The sequence below is a fragment of the Stegostoma tigrinum genome, chromosome 26 (genome assembly GCF_030684315.1).
Source record: "Stegostoma tigrinum isolate sSteTig4 chromosome 26, sSteTig4.hap1, whole genome shotgun sequence".
Taxonomy (NCBI): Eukaryota; Metazoa; Chordata; class Chondrichthyes; order Orectolobiformes; family Stegostomatidae; genus Stegostoma; species Stegostoma tigrinum.
Window position 1 is genome coordinate 2,183,277 of NC_081379.1, and position 22,555 is coordinate 2,205,831.

Sequence of the window (22,555 nt, forward strand, 5' to 3'; positions counted from 1 at the left end):
CTTGGAGTACAAAATCCTGAAGCGTACTCGGAATTGTTTATAGGATTTGTTAAGGTTTATACAGAGAAATTATTTCTCCTGATGAGATAATCTAGGACCTTAGCACATGATGGTAAGATATCACTTGGAGAAATCAGGAAGCACATTTTTGCACAATGTCGAAATTAGAACTTCTCTCCGTTGTTCACTTGCTGCCAGAGGTGCTGCAGATATTTGGAGTTGGTGTTTCCTTGACTGTGATTGTTGGATAGATTTCTGTTAGGTAAGAGCATCAATAGATATGGAATCTATGACTTAGGGAAAAGGAGAATCTGTTATTTGACATAATGATGGAGCAGCTCAAGGATTAAATGGTCTACACCCAAGATGACTTTTTATTTAGCTATTTAACAGTGTAATAATAAAATTGCGTGTGGCAACTTGGTACTTGATAAAGATGTGTACAAATGAAAGCAAATACTCTACCATTTAAATCCTCCCAATCGCACCTCAAAGATACCGTCACTGCCTCTTACATGATCTAACAGTTTTTTATTCTTGATTGCTCTTTCTGGAACATATTGGAAGGTGCTTTCATGTATTAACATTAGCATTACCACACTGTTACCCTGTTTAATTATGATTGAAGTTTCAGTCATGCTTCAGACTGATCGTTTCTCCTACACCTGTATTATTTAATAGTTCTGCAGTCCCCTCTCAAGCTGTCTTCTTCACAGCTTAGGAAGGCTAAGGCTTTTTTTACATTCTTCCTCGGCTTTGACAAGGGGAACCTGCCTCATGGCCCCCCTCCAAGTTACTTTCAGTCATCAGGTGGTCGACATTAGGGCAGCACTGTGTCTGAGTAGTTAGCACCACTGCTTCACAGTGCCAGGGTTCCATGTTCAGTTCTGGGTGACTGTCTGTGGTGTTTTCATATTATCCCCATATCTGCGTGAGTTTCCTCTGGGTGCTCCAGTTTTCTCCCACGGTTCAAACATGTACAGGTTAAGTTGATTAGCCACGATAAATGCAATGTTGTAGGAATAGGGTAGCATGGTGCATCTGGCAGTGATGTTCTTTTGACATTAGGTGAGGACTCGATGGGCCAAATGGCCTGCTCCCACACTGTAGGGATCCTAGTTAGCACAGTTAGCAGACTTTTGTAAGGCCTAGGGAAGGTGCTACATATGGCTGCTGTATGGTATAATGAGATCAGAAGACAGAATCAAAAATCAGATATGCTTCATAATTCAGTGAAATCATGGCTCTGGTTTATAGTTCCACAGATACACTCAGAAGAAATTCTTCCTCATCTTGTCTTAAATGTGTGACCCTTATTTTCAGATTGTGCCCTCAGGTCCTGGACACTCTCCTAGGGGTAGCAACCTCTCGGCATCTATCCCGCCAAGTTCTGTAAGAATCATGTATATTTCAATAAGCCACCTGTCATCCTTCTAAACATTTTGAGTATAGATACCCAACCTACAAAACCTGTCCTCATAAGACAGTTCCTCCATGCCCAGGAATCAGCCCAGTGAACCTTCTCTAATGCGATATATGGATGATTATGGATGATCAGCCATGATCATAATGAATGGTGGTGCTGGCTTGAAGGGCCGAATGGCCTACTCCAGCACCTGTTGTCTATATATATCACAGTATTCCAGCTGTGATCTGACTAGTGCTTTGAACTAATGGCCGTTCTTCTATTATTTATGCCGAATGCATGCCCTCACATTTTTCCAAATTATTTTCCACCTAACTTTTTTGCCCTTTTGCTTAACTTGTCTATGTCTCTCTACATACTCTTTCACCCTCACCACTTGCCTTTGCCCACCTACTTTGTGTCATCTGAAAACTTGGCTATAGCATATTCAAATCTCCTCAGCCATGTCATGAATATATGTTGCGTAGGTCTGGTGTCACACGTAGGCCAGACTCAGTAAGAACGACAAATTCCTTCCCTAAAGGATGTTAGCAAGCCAGGTGAGTTTTCACAGCAGTCAGTGGTCACTGTCGCAGATGACTCATGTTCACCTCAATATTTCTTTATTTTAAGTTCCACCAGTTGGTGTGATTGCATTTGCACCCGTATACCCAGTATTAATATCATGATTACTACTGTGCCACCTTCCTTTCACTACCTGTTGCTTCCTCTCAGTCAGTTCTTGCATTACCTTAATTATCAAGTGTCCTAACCTTGTCTAAAAGCCTTTAGCTCATATGTTTTTTTTCCCCAAGAAAGCCTTTGGTAAAACTTATCTGATGTTGAACTGCAACGTAGCTTCCTCCTCCAAAGGAATCAGCAGAATTAGTTAGACAGATCTTGCTCTGAAATGGTTAGCTACTAGATTACTTTCAAGTCGATGATCTCTTGATGTCATGGGCTGTGTTTATTACCAACACCACCACACATGCAGAAATATCCCAGCTGCCAAGAGCAAAAGTGATGCTGCCTATCAGATCACACTCTAGAGAGCAGTGTTGTGGAAGGTGGGCTCCACTCAGAGGGACTGCAAATGGGTCATTGCTATTTTTATCTTAAAATTGCCTATGTTAAGGTGCCCAGTCCCAATCCATGCAGCTCCAGAGCTACAAGGGACCGCTGTCAATTTCAGGGGACCAATCAGTGCCAAATGTAAGACCATCTATGGAGAGAAAGCAGAGTTACTGTCTCGATCCCAGTGACCTCTCAGAATCAGACCTGCTGAGTTTGTCAGCAATTTCTAGCTTTGACAAATTCTTGGTATTGGCACTTTCTAGGCCAATTCAACTTCAGTTCTCCACTTTATTTAATTGCCTTCTTTGTCCTGAAAAATAGTAATGTTGTCCTGTTTCTAATTCAATGAGACCTCACCTTCAATTTGTCACTCCCTCGTATTGAAAATCAGCTGAGAGTAGGTTTGATTCCTGATCTCACCGTGGACTATACCTGTGAAGTACCTGCTATCAAAGTCATTAACTTAAGTTCTACAATTAATTCAATGAGTGAGGTGTTTCTGTTGTCTCGTGCAGGTATATTTAGGAATGGATCATTTATTATGTTTAGTTTTGTTTTGTTTTTGGTATCAATTCTATTTATATTCTTAAGGGTTCTCAGTTCTCCATTGATAATTATCTTGTTGCTTTAATACAATTAGTCATTCATACTGTCACAGTTGGCTTTCTTGGCATGTTCATTTTTCGTTCCCCTGTTCCTTCAAATTTTTTTTTAATCAAACTGGTGGTAATACTGGACAGTTCAGATTCCAGAATGAAACTTGGTTTAATTTTTGCTGTTGATTAATGGAGTGGTTAATCACTGGAACACAGTCAAGAATCTACAGATGTTCTTTAGCAGTAGATGAAAAGCTGTACATATGACAATTAAAAAGATCTTCACAAACAGCAAGGCCATTCAATTTCGAAGAAATGTGACTCCTGTCTTCTCTCTTAAACCTTTTACTTAACTGATTCTTTCCAGTTCCTTTACCCTGGAGTGCTGAAACAGTTTTGCAATTCCATTCTAGTAACAGGAACGAACTGTCTACAATTCTAATGCCCTACACTTTTTAGTTTGAACAACTTGAAATTTTCTATGCAGTCTGTCCTGGCTTGGAACTTCCACAAACTAATACAACACCTTAGCTAGAATGACTAGGTTTCCTGAACTAAAATTTGATTCTCCCTTCTGAACTAACCTGAACTGAACCCAAAGCTAAAACTAATGACTTTCTGGCCAGTTGTAAACTCAGCAGTATAAACACTCTACCTGTTAACATGGTAGGGATCCTGCCAGATGCCTGTTTTCTTGGGGCCCTCAACTGGGTCCGAACATCTCCCGCACTTCTGCCCTCACCCTCACCCCCATCTCTTCCCTCCCATAAGAGCAATAAGGTTCCACTTGTCCTTACCTGCCATCTCACCAGCATCCCCATCCAGAAGATCATCAGACATCATTTCCACCACTTCCAGCGAGATGCCACCACTGTATACGTATTTCTCTCCCCTCCCTTGTCTGCCTTCCACAGGGATTGTTCCCTCTGGGACAACCTGATCTTCTGTTCCTGCAACTATGGCCCTATGGCACCTTCCCCTGCAACAGGTGAAGGTGCAATACCTCATTTACCGCTTCCCTCCCTCCCTCCCTCTTCACTATCCCAGGCCCCAGACATGCCTTCCAGGTGAAGTGCCACTTCACCTGCTTTTCCAGTAACCTAGTCTTCAGCATTCGCAGCTTGCAATGTGGTTCCCTCTACATTGAGGAAACGAAGCATAGACTGGGTGACTGCTTTACAGAACACACCTATGTTCTGCTAACAAAAAAGACCCTGAGCTTCCTAACACAGCATGGAGCTGGAGGAAGACAGCAGGCAGGCCAACATTAGAGGTGCGGGAAAGCTGATGTTTCAGGTTGAGACCCGGTTGCACGCCCTGAGCTACCTGTTCCCTACCACTTCGACACTGCCCTGTTCCTTCGTTGTTTATGTGTCTGTATGCTGTGGGGCGAGGGGTTGATTTCATTGATTGAGGCAAGGAAAATGCTCCACTGGGTCGTCTTTCATCATGGAACATGGGGGAAGCAGGTGATTTGTAAAGACTGTCTTTTTTTTAAAAAATATTATTTCCAGACATTTCTCAGTATGGTCGACAATTAAAAGAACAGTTGTAAAATTCAAGGACCGCTGCATATTTGAAAGCAAGTGACTTGGCCCTCAATGTGAGCATTGTTTTTACTGCTGCTGGTTCTAGCAGCTTCTGAAGCATAGTTTGCAGACATGCTGGTCTGAAAGAGGTGCGTACAAAAGGTGCTTTAGTTGGCAACGGGTAGCTGATTGGTCTGTGGACTTGTGACCGGTCAATGACCTTCTGCCTACCAGCAACTGTGTGATTGATTCTCAAGTAAATGAAAGGCTTGGTCTGTGAGCAAGATAACTTTCACCATGACAGGAGGTCTCTCTATTCTCTAGAATAAAGGCTACTTTAAGCCTGAAGAAAATTAGTTTATTTTTCCTCCAGCGGTTGCTGTCAGCTAGGACTATCACAGACAGTCTGAACCAGTCCCTTGTATCTACTCTAAACGGGTGAAAACATCTGGAAAAGGAGACTGAGAAGCAGCATTTTGATCAGCAGAAGAATAATATTGAAAAAGCCCTGTGAACTGGAACGACTGAACAACATTCCCAGTTTCTCCATCTGTAGCATGCATGGGTTTTTAATTGTGTGTGTAAGTATGTAAGTAAAGGGGAGTTTATAATGGTTTTAGATTTTTAATTGGATTCTCTACAGTGTGGAAACAGGCCCTTCGGCCCAACAAGTCCACACCACCACTTGAAGCGTCCCACCCAGACCCATCCCCCCACAAGCCACACACCCCTGAACACTACAGGCAATTTAGCATGGCCGATTCACCTAGCCTGCACATCTTTGGACTGTGGGAGGAAACTGGAGCACTCGGAGGAAACTCATGCAGACACGGGGAGAACGTGCAAACTCCACACAGACAGTTACCCGAGGTTAGAATCAAGCCTGTGTTCCTGGCACTGTGAGGCTGCAGTGCTAACCACTGAGCCACCGTGTAGTTGTATGTGGTAAATTCATGATTGTTTATAAATAGTAATTTGTTAAGTACAGAAACTTTTCAGTCAGCCTGGATCTGAAAATCAGGTAAATTGGAGAATGTTTTTTTTTCAAAATCTTGACAACTTTTATGCCTCCAGGAATAACGGGGTCTTATGTCTAATGCACTTTTCTAGTGTGGCATGACATTTTTGCTGAAACCTACATGAATACACACTGGTTAAAACTAGCGTTTCTACCTACATACTTCCAATTATTTTAAATGGCAATTTTTATATTTCACTGTGGATCATTAATAGCACCATAATCACTGAATTCTTTGTCACCAGCTATTTTCAGAGGAATGCAGCATGTTTGAAGCAACAGCAAAGACATGTCTAAAAATGAGGTGTCAATCTGATGAAGCTACACCACCAGTTTCTGTGCATGCTAAACAGTGGAAACGGCATTCTATAGATTATATTATGGTCCCACAACCAATTAATCAGATCAAAACTCTGCAACCCTGCCCCATTCAATCATGAATGTAGACAATTAACCGGTTTACAAGAGGAGGCTTCATGAACAGCGCGTCCTCAATAATTTCTTCTTCAGCCAGAGAGTGGTGAATCTTTGGAATTCATTGGTACTGAAGCCTGCGGAGGCCAGGTCATTGAGTACATTTAAGGCAGGGATAGATAGGTTCTTGATTGTCGATGGATCAAGGGTTCTGGGGAGAAAGGGGGAGAGATGGAGTTGAGAAGCTTATAAGCCATGATTGAATGGCATAGCAGGCTTGATGGGAAAATGGCCTGATTTCGGTTCCTCTGTGTATGGTAATGTTGGAGTCTAGCACTTTTGCACAAAAGGCAAGGTTTAAGCTTTGATAATCAATCTTGTCCTCCTCCTGAAGTTCCCAGCATCACTCTTACCAGTTTCAGCCAGTTCCAATCACTCCAAAAGATCTTACAAAATGGTTGATGGCACTGAATACTGCAAAAGCTATGGACCCTGACAAAGTTCCAGCAAAAGTACTCAAAATGTCAAAAGCCCTTTGTCTTTAGCCAAGCTAAATCTAACAGAGATACAGCGTTAACATCTGCCTGACAATCTCACAAATTGTTGTGATTTTCTTTTCAAAATTAGTAGCTCGGCTTTAATCAACTACTTACCTCCCTATCAGGTTACTCTCAATCGTTAGCAAGGTGGTGGTCTAGGGTTGCTGACAGTGGTTTTAAGCATTGTTTACCAACAACCTGTCTGCTCAGTCTGTTTTCCACCAACTCCACGACCCACTACATCCACAATCCCAACATGGATTAAAGAGCTGAATTGCAGGGGTGAATGTGACTGCTCTTAACATCAAAGCAGCATTTGACAGCCTGCATCCAGCAACATTGAAGTCACTGGAAATCAGGAGGAAAATTATTTTTATTGTTTGAAGTCACATTTAGCACAAAGGAGATTGTTGTGATTGTTGAAGGCCAATAGTGCCTTCCCAACAGAAACAAAACCAGAAGCTGCTGGAAAACCAACTGAGGAAGGGACATTGGACCAGAAATGTTAACTCTGATTTCTGTTCACAGATGCTGCCAAACCTGAGCTTTTCTAGCAACTTCTGTTTTTGTTTCTGATTTACAGCATCCGCAGTTCATTCAGTTTTTATAGCGCCTTCCCAACCCATGGCTTCAGCCATCTAGAAGAACAAGGGCAACAGATTTTGGGAGCAGGAATCAACACCACCAGTCTGCAAGTTCCCATCTAAGTCTTAAATCATTCTGACTTACTAACAAATTGATGTTACTGGGTCAGAATCTTGGAACTCTATCCTTAGCAGCGTAGTGAGTGTACTTGCACCACATGAATGACAGTGGCACACTACTGTCTTAGATGGGAAAGAGGCTGTTTAGCCCATCAAGTCCTCACTGACCCTCTGAAAAGTATCCTATTCAGACCCAAATGCCTACCCTATCCCTGTAACCCCAAATTGCCACTGCTAATCCACCTAGTCTGCACATCCATAGCCATGATGGACAATTTAGCACGCTCAGTCCACCTAACCTGCACATCTTTGGACTTTAGAAGAAAACCGGAGCACCAGCTAGAAACTCGTGCATATGGATGATGATAGGATAGTGTAGGGGGGAGGGGCTTAGATTAGTTCACAGGTCAGCGCAACATTGAGGGCCGAAAGGCCAGTTCTGCGCTGAATTGTTCGATGTTCTTTAGACATGAGAATGTGCAAACTCCACACAGACAGTGACCCAAGTCCAGAATCAAATCTGGGTCCTGGGCACTACGAAGCAGCAGTGACAACCACTGATCCTTCTTTAACGCAATTTGGTCAGGCAGCTAATCTTATTTTGCAAGTGATACACGTTCTAAGAGAGAATTTCATAAACCATCAACTTTGTGTTGCCCTCATTTTAACTATTGTATGCTGCATTTAAAATATTGTTGTTGCTTTCTGGCTCTTCACTTCACCACTTAGTGAACTAAAATCACTTACTTAACAAAAAAAGCACAGCCCAGACCTGGGTAATTTCCTAGCAATAGAAATCCTGTGAAGATTACATTATTGATACTTATTTTGAGCATGGTTGAAAGCCATGGCCTAGCAGTAGATGCATCTTGTTCCTTGCATTCATCAAGGGCAATTTGCACAGTCCATATCAATTTATACCTGAAATCTTTTTGTGTCTTGTCAATCTTAGGAAATTACCATTTAATTTTTACCAAGGACATGGTAACTTGTTGGAGTGGAAGTGTCAATTTTTTGGATTGTGAAGCCGTAATGTCCAATCAATGTTCTGTACATTCCGACTAATCTAGGCAATTATTTTACATTTTGTTAGACATGTTACAGTTTAAACCAGACCAATCAAACCAGCAAATATTCTGGTCTTATATCTATTTCTATATGTATGCTCAAGCCAATTTGAGTAACCCTTTCTGTATTTTGGTATAGTCCATGTCAACTTGTTGAGTATGAGGTGATCATAAGACCAGTATGGCTCCTGTATGGTGAATCTTTAAAAATGACTTTATATTCCTTTGTTGTAAGAGGCCCCAAATACTCAACAATTACTTGCTCCTATTTTGCTGAAGTTGCAGTGCTTCATAAACTAAGGCAAATCGAACTCTGAGGGGTGGTCGAGCAATCCCCTTGTAGAAGATGATGTTAAGCTCATGGGATTTTACAGCATTAAGCTTGCTCTTAAACAATATTACAGCCCATCAGAATCTCCACATTTATAATTTTCCAAATAATATACATTAGGGATGGATAGCTTTTAGGTGGGATGTGAAAAGTGGATAGAGGGCAATAATTGTTCAATTGTTCATGAAACAGTTGTGTCCATTGGAAATGTGAGCATCAACAGTTATTCATTATTAGTGTTTATCCACACTTTTTTAAAGATTGGAAAGTTAATGAAGCCATTTATATTATGGAGAAGTGTATTTTTTCAAAGATTATGTTTGAACATCATATTATTTTAATAGAAACATAGGAAAACGGTAATAGGTAAACAGTTAATTAGTAAAATCTTGGGAAGTCAAGTAATTAGTGATTCTGGTATACCATTTCTCCTCAAAGGACAAACATCGGACCTTGCGAACTAACATTGCTATGATTGCATTTTTTTAAGCTCTCCCCTGGACTTGCGAGTCATATCCATCGTGGCCATGAGAGGTGTAACCTGCTGCTTTAGCATATTCTAAAGTGCCTGAGCCCTTGAAAGAACCTCACCACCTGGCTACTGTATAGCAGCTTGGGGCTGGATGTTCTATATGCAAAATTATTTCTAACACTTACTTGCCTTTTACCTTCTGGAAGTCTGCGTTCTGTAGGACTGGTTATTGTCAGTTCTTGAGTGTAACAAGGGTTATATTTAACTATATTTAATAGTAAGGAAAACATATGATAAATTTAAATATTGGACTTCATTATGTCAACTACTAGATTTGTATACCACTGCTGTTACAAACAGTCTTTAGTAAAGTTAACAACATTTAAGTCTGTCAAAGTTAAACAGATGGCTAGTGTCTATTGTACTGAAACTTTTCACGCTTATAATATAAAATGCCTGTGTAAATTGAACATCGCTTACCTCTGAGTGGCACATGTTGAGGTTGCAGTGGTTATAGTTTCTGTTCAATCAACAAATTACTCTCAATAACCTTGTGTCATGCAGCCCAGGTATTGGATAAACACTTTTTGATTGTGCCATGATATATTAATCAGCCCATACAGGGTAGATTGAATTGTTAATTTTTTGACAAAACTGTAATAATCTGAAGGTGGCAGTTTTTTATATATATATATATTATATATATTACATATAATATGCAGGGGCTACATGTGGCAGAGGGCAGAAGATGTCTGTGATGTTCCGGTGACACAGCTATTCGTTATTCTCTTTACGTAAGAGTGCCAATGTTCTAGTAGTTGACCTTTTGTGTTTCTTGTTCTCTGTGAATGTATCAATGGAGTGCATCATGTTGGGGTGTTTTCTCTGCACCTTGATCTACTTCAAGAAACTCGATTGAGTTTTTTAGGGTTTAAAATATTCTTCAAGTGTCACTGGACCTTCCTGATTTCTGACCACTGCCTCCTCTGCCTTCTCATGGGACTCAACTTATTATATTGTACCCACTACCAACATTTCAGGGAGAACCTAGAAAGAAGGACTGAAAACTTGGAAACAGATTTTAGAAGATTGGATGGCAGGCCTCGACGCAGATCAATACAGGAATACCAACCTGTGCAGCACCAGACATGCCATGAGTGAGCCCAGGGAGTCCACTTCATTATGGAAAAAAAAGCTCAAGAAGCACTCCCAGAGATTTGACCATGATGAGTCTAGGGAACAAAGCAGGTCTAGGGCTTTACCTGAAGAGTCCAGCCAACTAACTTTGATGCAGTGGACTCAGGAAGTTTCTAACCTCAACAATTACTTTTAATTTTCCTTAATTAACTGTATTAAGCACTGTCTGCACAAACTCTAGCATCTACTTCTTTTGTTAAGTTTGATCTAAAACCAGTTTCCTACTTGAATTGGAATGGAGGAACGTAACTGGGATCAAATGGAACGACTTAACAGATCTTTGGTTTGTTGGATTTATGGATCAGTGAATAATTTTCTTGCAAGAGCTGACATGCATAGTTTTAGCTTTCAGTACAATTTACAGTAGGTTCAATACACCATGTTTATTAAGTAGATTTGTTAAATTGCCACGACCCATATAGTGCCTGCTCAAGCTGTAGGATGAGGAAGAGAATTTTCCACATGATTCCAATCCTTGAAGAATTGGGGATTGTGAAACTGGTAGTCCTGAAAATCACATTCGCCTTGAATGTCCTACTGTACAAAAAGCCAGGTCAAGATGAGGGCAATCACTTAATCAAATCAGTCTTGTTAGTCTTCTGGGAATTCTGTTTTTTAATGCTCTTCAAGGGTTACCTAAGGTCTAGCCCATGAAAGTCAGTTGTGTTGTTGCTGTTTATTTGTTGAATTGTTTATGTATGTGACCCTGGAGATTTAAAAAGTATCCATGTTACCTATTTGGTGTGTAAAGAGTTCTGTTACTTGCAGGGACTTGAGATATTTGTAACTTAATGGGAGCATGGGTTCAAATGTATTATTCTTGGGACATTGTGGTACTCAACGATGGTCTACAGTGCCAAGTTAGAATACCCTGCTCTAGATTGGAAAATTGTGGCTGATGATTTATAGCAATTGTCGTTCAACAGTGATTTTTTAAAAAAAATTATAACTGCTGTGAAATCCTTGCTGGATTTCCAGATGCTGCTAAGGTTATAGCAGGTGTGGGGTTTACGGGTCGTGCTAACCACATGGAGGATCCTTGGTTTAGAATGTAAGGAAGAATAAGGTGCTCCCTGAGAGGAACTTCTACATAACGGCTCGTCATCTGCTAATTTCATTTAAGTGCCAAAAATTTTTGATAATAAAGAGTATTGAAGTTAGAACTGTTGTGATATTGAGCATTACTTTACGATACTTGAGCCAGGGTATGTAGGTCATGGCTTGATGCCTGCTTTGAATTGTTTTTGGAACATTTATCCACTGTAGTGTTTTTAAAAACTCAGTGGCATCATATTGTAGTGTTGACCTGAACTTTATGACAGTGCTGCTTGAGTTACTACCCTGACATTAAATTTTCTTGAGAGATATTTGCAACCTTCTTGCATTTCACAGAGAAATATAGTGCCACTTGCTGGATAATTGCACCATTTGGACCATTTCCCAGTGCAGCTGGTTATAAATATGCTGGACTCCCAAGTGGATTACTATGTTATTTGTTTCAGGATCTTAGGCACTAATGTCATGACCACAGTGTAGCCTTCTCAACCCTCATGTTTTTTCTGAGAGAATTCATTAGCCAAAATCCACAAAAACATGAAGTTATGATGAAACTCTTGTGTCTGAAATAGAAGTATTCGAATGTGGATCTTTTTGTAATAAACACTGGCTTCACGGGTTCAGTTTAGAGCTGCGGCCCTTCAACCATTTCCCTTCTGTTTGGAGAAGAAAGCTTTTTGAGTTTTTTTGTTCATCTATACGTGTCTTAACTTAAGTAATTCTGGGGAGCCAAGGAAGAGATATTTCCTACTAGCCATTTAAGGTGTATCCTCATGTTTCTTGAAGCCAAGGGCACCTTTTCCATTTTACTTTCCAATTGTGAAGATCCATTTTCTTATTTGGAAATGGAAGGATGGATTTTGAAACTCTTCTTCTCCATCCTTGAGCAATCACTTGCCTATTAAAAAGGACTGACAGAGCACATCACTTTATGTATTGGAAATTATAATAGCCTTCAGAAACATGCGATGCCAGCTGAAAGGATTCACACTACTTACAGTAGCCCTCTTATTCTGGAATAGTCAACTTTGCTGAATCAAAGCTGTTTCTGTACCAGTTTGTGCAGCTGCTGTGGAAGCTTCCATTCATCTTCTGGCTATTCATTGCAAAACTATTCACTGAAGTCACCTTTTATGAAAAGAATGTTAGAAATAGGCTACCCCACAGATCTGTGTTGTGGTTTGGATCTTTCTTTGTTGAAAAGGTTGCAACACTCGCCTTATGAGTCATGGAATGCTTAGGCTTGTGGAATGGCTATTTAGGGCTTTGATGAGGTGAAAACCTTCATTGTCTCGCATTGCCCCAGAATCATTGTAAAATTAGTTTCCAGTATTCTCCAGGATTTTGCTAGTTCTTTGTATCCGCTAAAATGGACTTTGGATATTGGGAGGACTTTACAAATTAAAAAGTAATGACTAAACGTTTTCTGAAATTTGTTTGGAAATTGTCACCCCTGCAGTAGATGCAAGTCAGTTTTTGAGAGTCAGAGTACACCTTAGCAGAACTCAGAAAATACAGTAGTGTAGTATCTGCAAGGCAATTAAAGGGAATGTGCACTCGAGGAGTTGGTCCAGGATGTGTGTGTAAGTCTCTCAGTGAAAAACAGCATCATCAGAGTAGAATTCATTGGTTTTTGGAGGATAAGGAATGAATGAATAAGAAAATAAGATGGTCTGCCTCTGGCTGGATCTTATTTACTTTTTGTTTGATTAACCTATCCTCCTGAAACCAATTTCTTGCCCTCTTCCTCCTTTGTCCCCTAATCTGGGAGTATGGGCTTGTGCTTTTTAATTAAACGTTAAATATAATTAACTAGCTATCAACAGTATTGGCACTACTTCCTTGGTTTAAAAACAAATAAGGAATATTCCTGGGCAGTATTTATACTGTAAAGGGCAGAAAAAAACATCATTTGATCATTAAATTAAATTGTGAAGGGGCATTGCCCCACTGCTTTATTTTTCCCTTCATTCAACTGGGCTTGTTCATTGGTATGTGAAGGATAACTTCATTTGAAGAATGGAGAAGACCCTACCAGAGGTAGGTCCCCTAACTTTGCTGATAACAGACATGAGTAGTAATTAGTGGGGCATGGAAAAACATGGAGAGGTTGGTCAGTGTGCTTTAAAACAAAATATTACCCTCCTGCCTGTGTGGATGATGTGACAAGTTAAAAATGGAATTGAATACATACTTAACGTTGAACAACCATAACTTGGGCACATCACAGCAAAAACCGCAGATTTTATCAAGCAAACGCAGAATACTGCAGAAACTCAACGGTTTTGGCAGAATCCATAGAGGGAGAAATGGATAAAGTTTCAAGTCCATTATTGCTCTTCTTCAGAAGTCATACTGGACTCAAAACACTAACTCTGTTTCTCTCTGCATAGCTGCTGTTAGACCTGAGTTTCTCCAGCATTCACGGTATGTTGCTTCCAATCGAGATTTTGACTTTTTCTTAACATATTTTTCTAATCAACCTGTTCAGAGATGTTATTACACACCTGGAGCACGTGGAACTTGAACCCATGCCTCCCTAGTGTTGGATACGGATACTCCCACTGCACTGCAGTAGTGCCCAAACATCTCTCTGTGGTTTTGAAGAGTGATCACTCATTTGTAAAGCAAATGCACTAACTACTACCCCACAGAAACAGGGCACATTAGAAGTTTTGATTTGTTCCCTCCCATTACTTTCAATGTGTTTAAATATTTGCACCAACCTGTTCAAATATTAGGGCAAAGCCCATTTGCTATCAATTCAGTTTGTGTCATTTTATGTTAAAAATGAATTCTCCTTTTTTCATGTTAACCAAACCATTTTGGGCTTGCCAAGCACATGCTGCTGGCATTTTTTTTGTGGCATCAACATACTGGAGATTGATTTCAGGTGTTGCACCCAGTTAGTAATTTTAAGCATTTTCTCTTGATTTATTTTAAAATGTATTGGTGTAGATATAATTTTTTTAGTGATAAATAATAACATTTCACTCGCTGACAGCTTCACACAGCCTCATGTTTTCTAATTTTACCACATTTTTATTTATTCCTCAAGCCACGGAACTTCAATTGTGATTATGTAGTCACGTGAACATGCTAAACAACCATATTTGGCTGGCTTGCTAAAGTTGACTGAAAGTTCACTTTTTTGTGCTAAAAGTGGTTTTCTTGACAGTCTTCCCGCTTTGTATTATGCAAATGTGAATAACAGATGGCCGCAAAGACCCAACTGTTAAGAACTAAGAACAAAGCACAAATTGTCAATAGAACTAAGTTTGAACCATGACCTTAAATTTAATAGATAATTTTCCACCATATAGTTCAGTGGGTATTGTTAATGTTTCATTTTTTTCCTTACTATTATTCAACAAACATGGCAGAAGTGGCACACACTATAGGCAAAAATTTTATAAAAATAATGAGGTGGGCTCCGGGGATACTTCCATTATGTGAATGATGCAGCAATGCCAGATACTTCCTGATGTAGTATAATTGGGTTCCTGTTGCCCAATGCATTGCAGACAAATGGCATCAGTTTCAATGCAGAGCAATCAAAATATAATTTTTCCCCCATTTATAGGGGCGGCTCTCAGGAAAAGGATGAAACAGCATCTCCAGAATTGCTATCATCAATGCAGAGTAAAATAACTCAGGTATGAATTTATAATACTGCCCTTTTCATTATTACTTATTCTTGGAATATGGGTGTCACGAGCAAGGCTATTGTTCTGGGGACTTGGGAGATAAAGGAGGGCTGGGCCATTCAGCCTACCAGCCCTCCTTTATCGTTCAGTTGGATTGTCGTCACTTTCCAGTGCTATCTCCATTGCCATCATGTTGTTTATTGCCCATCCTAGTTTCCCTTGAGAAGGTGATATTAAGCTGCCTTTATGAACCGAGACAGTCCATGTGCTGTGGGATGACCACAATGCCATTAGGGAAGGAATTCCACGATTTTTACCCAGCAACAGTGAATGAATGGCAATACATTTTCAAGTCAGGGTGACGAGTGGCTTGAAGGGGAACTTGAAGATGGTGGTGATAACAGTGTGGAGCTGGAGGAACACAGCAGGCCAGGCAGCATCAAAGGAACAGGAAAATTCACATTTCGGGTCAGGACCCTTCTTCAGAAATGGGGCAGGGAAGAGAGCTCCAAAATACATAGAGAGTGCTGGGGTGGAGCTGGGGAAGGTAGGTGGGATGATGATGATAGGTGAGTGCAGGTAGGCAGCAGTGGGTATTGGTCAGTGAGGTGGGAGAAGCAGATAGATGGGAGAGAAGATGGATCCGTTGTGTCAGGTCAAGGAGGGGATGAGAGGGAGGGTTGGTCATGGGATGAGGCTGGGGGTGGAAGATTTTGAAACTGGTAAAGTCCACATTTAGACCATTGGGTTGTCGACTCTCAAGGCGAAATATGAGGCATTGCTCCTCCAGTTTCTGGGTGTCGTCATTGTGACGCTAGAGGAGGCCCAGAATGGGTTTGTTGCCCAGGGAGTGGGACGGGGTGTTGAAGTGGTTCGGAACTGGAAGGTGTTGTCGTTTGTCACGAACAGAGCACATGTGCTGTACAAAGCAGTCTCTGAGTCTCCGTTTGGTCTTACTGATGTAGAGGGGGCCAAATCAGGAGCAGCAGATGTAATAGACCACGCGAGTTTTGAGAAGATTTGTAGCTCAGTTTGAGGTTCTGGATGTGAGTTTGCTCACTGAGCTGGAAGATTAGTTTTCAGATGTTTCGTCACCATTCTAGGTAACATCATCAGTAAGCCTCCGGTGAAGCGCTGGTGTTATGTCCTGCTTTCTGTTTATCTGTTTAGGTTTCCTTAGATTGATGATGTCATTTCCTGTTTATCATTTCATTTGTTTATCATGTCATTTCATACCATCTACCATACTCTGAGACAAAGAACAGGAAATGACGTCACCAACCCAAGGAAACCTAAACAGATACATAGAAAGCAGGACATAACACCAGCGCTTCACTGGAAGCTCACTGATGATGTTACCTAGAATTGTGACGAAACATCTGAAAACTAACCTTCCAGCTCAGCGAGCAAACTCACATCCAGTAATAGACCACGTTGAAGGACGTGCAGGTGAACCTCCATCTGATTTGAAAGGTTTGTTTGGTGCCTGGATGGAGGTGAGGGCTGAGGTTTAGCACTTTCTGCAGTTGCAGGGAAACATGCTGGGGATGGTGGGGCTAATGGGGAGTGTGGGAGTGGTCGAGGGAGTTGCAGAGAGAGCGGTCCCTAAAAAAGGCAGATAGGGCTGGGGAGGGAGATATATCTTTGGTTAGTGGGATGATACGTGAAGATGGGGGGCGCAGGATTCTGTCTTTGTTTTTGTTGCGGAGAAGGGATGTGACGGCAGAGGCGTGGGAAATGCAAGAGATGCAATCGAGAGCATTTTCAACCACCAAAGAGGGGAAGTTGCAGTCATTGAAATAAGAGGACATGTGGAACACCCCATCTTCGGAGCAGACGTGGCGGAAGTGGAGGAATTGGGAGTAGAGGATTGCATTCTTACAGGAAGGTGGGTGAGAGGACGTGTAGTCCAGGTAGCTGTGGGAATTGGTGGGCTTGAAGTAGATGTCGGTTTCGAGATGGTCACCAGGGATAGAAACATAGAGATCCAGGAAGGAGAGAGAGCCCATTATCTTGGAGATGGTCCAGGTGAACTTGAGGTTGGGGTGAAAGGTGTTAGTAAAGTTGATGAACTGTTCAAGCTCCTCATGGGAGCACGAGGCACCGCTGATACAGTCATCAACATAGTGGAGGAAGAGATGGAGAATAATGCTAGTGTAGCTGCAGAAGAGGCATTGTTCTGCGTATCCTACGAAGAGGCAGGCATAGCTTGGGCCCGCACGGGTTCTCATGGCCACTCCCTTAGTTTGTAGGAAGTGGAAAGAGTCAAAGGAGAAGTTGTTATGGGTAAGGATGAGTTTGATTAAGCAGATGAGGGTGTCATTGGGAAGGGGACTGTATGGGCCCAAGGGAGAGGAAGAAGCGGGGTGCTTTTAGGTCATTGGCATGGAGAATGCACGTGTACAGCTTCTACAGCTTTCATGGGATTCCAAAAGTTCACCTCAGTCAAGAAATTCCTGCTCATTTTAGTTTTAAATGGCTTGGCCCGTATTTTGACGTTATCGTAGAATCCCAACAGTTTGGAAACAGACCATTTGGCCCATCAAGTCCACACTGCCTCTCCAAAGAGCACCCCAACCAGACCCATTTCCCTATCCTTGATTTCCCATGTCTAACCCACCTAAGCTAAAGATCCCTGGGCGCTATGGACAATTTAGCATGGCCAATCCACCTAGCCTGCACATTTTTGGACTCTGGGAGCAAACCGAAGCACCCAGAGGAAACCCACGCCAGACATGGGGAGAACGTGCAAACTCCACAAAGACAATCACCCAAGGTTAGAACTGAACCTGGGTCCCTGGTGCTGTGAGCCAGCAGTGCTGACCACTGAGCCACTGTGCCGCATCGTTATGTGCCTAGCTCTAGACTTGAAGCCGGGGAAACTTGCACCCTGTCACGTCCTGTAAGATTTCAGGTATCAATAATATTAATTATCATTTTTTGAAACTGGAGAATGATGGGATCCTTCCATTTGTGAGTATAAAACTTCAAAAATGGAAATCAAATAAGTACTTCATGCAGAAAGTGCAGCAATTTGTGGACATCATTTCCTACTCTGGATTTAATTACTTTTAATATGAAAGGAGAGATGTAAGATTGAATTTTTCTCAAGATTGTACTTGATGACCAATAATGCAGTCCTGAGACAGATGTTCCCTTTCCTATTGCAACAACAACACTCTTCTGAAGTCTTAACCTCAATAAACGGCTTGGGTTGACCTGAGGTGGTGTGTGGTGCCATGTAAATGTGCTTCTTTGAGCAGATATCTCATTCTTATTTTCTTTTTGTATAGGATCTAATGGCCAAAGTGAGAGAAATGCTGGCTTCTTCAAAAGATGTGCAAACCAGTGTGTCCTGAACAAAAGCGTACAAGCCCTGTAAGAACACATGGATCTGAAGTAACTTCACAAGAAGTTTGACCTGCCTTGTCACAAGAACTTTATTATTTTGAAATTTGGGCAGCACTCAACTTTTGCAAAAGCTGTTTTGTATAGCTTATTTTGATAAGTATGGTTTGAACTGAGATCTTATTCTGTTAATACTGTTTTGCAAATTCCCCCTCCTGTTCTTGAACACAACAAACTCTCCAAGTGCTCTGGGACGTCTGAATATCCAACAGCATCTCTGAATATTTGGAGGTGTACTTTATATTGAGCACCAGAAACTAGCTGCCTGCAATCATTTGTGATTACCAGACAGAAGCTTAGCTTATCCTTCTGTGAAGGAGTTTTACTACTTGATTTCTACAAAGATGAGGTAACATCTCATTTTGTAAATTTGAAAGAGTTCTACCAATGTAAATCTTGCATTGTTAGCAACTGTTTGGAGTTTCAACCTTGAAACAAAATGCACACACTGGTCTTGAAGATCAGTGAAAGCACGGCAGAATCACATCAGCGTCACTTATGATACAATGTGTATCAGACTTGTTTCGAAAACATTGCATTTATTTAAACAGCCACATATAAATTTACTTTAATCCACACCGTAAAGATGTTGTGAGAGGGCTCCAGTAAAACTTACAACTACAGAGATTTAAAAATTATTGAATTACTAATGGTAATTTATTTGTTAGGAATAATGATTAAACGTTTATTTGTAGAAAGTGCTCACTTTTAATCTACTTGGCAAAAGTCATTTTCAGGTTACTGCTCAGTTGGTGCTTAGTGTTTCAAAAAAAATGGCTATTTTGGCATTGTCACAGCCTATTAATCCACTGGCCCACCATTTTGATGCTTTGCAGTTCACTTCTGCAGTGATGTCATCCAACACAAGTTTAGAGGAAAAATTGATTTCATACAGGGTAAATATGATTTATATGATTGCATATTTGGTATAAAAAAAAGCATCGAGTAATGTTTTGCTCACTGTGGCACAATAGTGATATGACTCACTGCTTATTTAGCTTACATTTTTATGCTAATAGAAGCTCCACACTTTGCACCATTATCCTCTGCTCTGTATTCACTAGAGTTGGATCAGTATTACATCCGTGCCACTTGGCTCATTTACTTTCCTGTAAGTCTGTTAACTGCCTGTACATTATAGCAACTCAACACTGTATTTTCTTTTAAACTGCATGATTTATTTTTGGTTTGTTTTATTATATGCAATATCATTTTATTGCAAAGATACAACAATTTCGCCCTCTGAAAATATTAAGCTAGAATTAACACTTCTTTGTAATCGTCTGTAGGTTTCTTTCACCCAAGCATCTTTTTCTTGGTGCTATCAAATTCTGAGAGTAGATATCCATTTAATTTTTGAAGACTATGCTTTCTAATCTGGTTCAATATCCTTTGATTTGTTTCTTTTGATATCCTTGCCCCTTGTTTAAAATCTTTTCAGGTTTCATAGGTGTCTCCACTATTACTGTTGTCTCTACTTGAGTGTCTAGGTGATTGCAAAATGTTGATTGTATGATGTTTTTGACAACCCTTCTGAGGAAGGTTAAAGAATGAGCTCCCATTTCACTTACAAGAGATAATCGGGGAAAGCTCAGACGCAAAGGTAAGAAAGACTAAGATTATATCACATCTTTATGCTTGCAGAAAATTGAAGAACTAAATGACCGTTCATATACCACCTTGCACTCCAAAGTAAACTCATTGCATCATTGAGTAAACATCTGAAAGTGCACAGTGGGTATATGGTTTGTGTGGTACTCTAGATGTTGGCAGTGGACTGGCAGAACTCCAGAAACCTGGGTATTAATATAGTAGATTATTTTTTACAGTCAATCCATTAGCTTTGAATTCATTTTATAAAAGCCATAGACTGAACTATAAATGAATCACACTGTCACTACCCTTGTAGTGTTGAAAACCTTACACAATAAATTGCTGGGCCACCTTTCCAGATTTGAACGTAATGTATATAATGTAAGTAATTCTTAAATGAATTAATATGAGCATAGTTGACTCCTTAGTTTTGTAATTCCTAGATTACAGCTAACCGAATAAAGAGGGTGACTATATCAGTGGCATAATGTAACAGTTTTTGACATTGGAACCTGAGGTGAGAATTACAGATGAGATTTGTTTAACCTGTCAACAAATGCTTATGGTTTTTAAGATAAAGTTCTTCAGTCACCTGGGATGGTGGTAGAGAAAGCATAATACATACTTTGTCATCTAGTTTATGAAGAATAGTACATCAGAGGTGAGTTACCACCGTTTAGTGTTTGTAAAAACAAATTGGGGGAAGCAACAGTGTTGATTCAAGCTGCGTTGTAGCAGCAGTATAGTATAAACATTCATCCTATAATTTGTACCTAATCCATTCCCACAGCCCTAGTTATGTCTCAATACCCCTGAAAGATTTGAATTTGATTAATAGTTTGAATATAATTCCACCATATTTTTTTAAAGTGAAGAATTTGGTTTTTGAATCCCATATTGAAACTAGTGCATTTATTTACACGGTTTTTATTTAAAAAGCTTCAAGCTTATACGTACATAATTACTAGTTTAATTCTCTGTAAGCCACAGCAGTATTATCATCTCTGCTTATTCAAAAGTACCACACATTCATAAAGCACCACACATTCATAAAGTAGTTGCACTTAGTTAACGAGACTCTTTGGACATACAGAGTATTTATCAAAGATTCATTCTGTCTTACCCCTTCAATATAATTCCCTTATATTTTTGAGGTTTATTTTATGTTCCTTCATGTAGTGTAAGGAGAAAATACCAATGGGATTTCCTGTTAATACTAAAATGCATTAACAGGGAGGTTTGTCCTGCAGATGAAATTCATGACAGCGTGCTTTTATTCCCGATAGAATTCCCTAATGTGGCTAAAATTCTGATCTCAGGCTTCAACAGAACTAAATTCAGGATCACATTAAAAGTTAGCTTTTTTTTCTAATAACGTTTTGATTTCAAAGAAGTTAATGCATCAACAAATTTCTGTTGTTAGTTTTACTGTCAATTTCTTGTTTGAGTCTCTCAGGACAACTGCAAAATCAATTAACCACCTCATTAAAGACTGTCCAGAGGAAACCACCCAGTTTATATCATTGATTGAGGATACAGCCCCTCAAAGTAAGGGTGCTATGCATGTGGGACTCATTCACCTTTAATTGCAAGCTTATTAGCTAATAACATACACGGCCACTCGTAAATTTGGTGAACCCTAAAATTGCTGTGGCATCATTATTTTGGAGACTATTGTACTAGCCATGAACATCAAAACAAACAGGAGCCTTTTTACGGACCACGGAAAAAGATTTTGGGCAAAATTCCATGTGGTGCACATGGAACTGGAGTATATCCATAAAAGGAAGAAAAGAATTTGTGTTTGGTAGCGCCTTAATCACATTTTTAAATACCTGAAGCATTTCACGTAACAAAGTAGGGTCAATGTAAATGCAGCAACCAGTTGCACACAGCAATAAGATGATTAGCCAATTAATCTCTTTAAATGGCTTGCAACTTGTAAAAAGTATACATCCATACTCCATGCATAACGTTTGGTACTTGCCCTTAAATTATCTGTTATATAGTTATGATTCCTATAGTTCTATTCTCCTCCTTGCACCTTCCACCCCACCCTTCCCTCATTTATGGTTGCAGTATGAGGTTTGGAGCCCTATAAAAGATGGGTGTACTTACAAATTGTAAATAAACGACTTTTATTAACTTGCCAGAAGTGTAATTGTCCATTCAATTTTAAAGCCATGACAAAATAAGTTTAAATATATTTTCAGTATATTTATGATTTTGAACAGTATTTCATTTGGTTTTCTTTCCCTAAACTTGGTTTGTGTCTGGATTATTAGGCTTTTGATCATATGGGGTGATTATGCCTGCATTTGGTTTTTTTTTTAACAGGGACTGGACGTTGTCGGTGGAGGGGGACTGGTCGGGCCTACGGGACAGGAAGAAGCAGAGGGCCTTGAGGCCATCTCCATGCGGAATGCAGGTGTACAGGGACTGGACGTGTCGGTGGAGGGGGACTGGTCGGGCCTACGGTGTCTGTACGTCCAGTCCCTGTACACC

The 22,555-nt window shown here is 40.4% G+C and overlaps 1 protein-coding gene across 6 annotated transcripts in view; it reads left to right on the top strand.

Annotated features, from left to right (window-relative positions):
• The window catches only part of sfswap (splicing factor SWAP), a 111,434-nt gene extending 89,229 nt beyond the window's left edge, over window positions 1-22,205 (top strand). For 5 of the 6 annotated variants that reach the window (XM_048556183.2, XM_048556185.2, XM_048556184.2 and 2 more), the window contains 2 exons: window positions 14,986-15,058; window positions 18,343-22,205. In XM_048556183.2, coding sequence (XP_048412140.1) covers window positions 14,986-15,058; window positions 18,343-18,408 — 139 coding nt within the window. In that variant the 3' untranslated portion in view covers window positions 18,409-22,205. Of the gene's footprint in view, window positions 1-10,189; window positions 13,443-14,985; window positions 15,059-18,342 lie in introns of all 6 variants that reach the window. The other variant, XR_007249967.2, reaches the window with a different exon arrangement.
• Window positions 22,206-22,555: the final 350 nt, after the last annotated feature.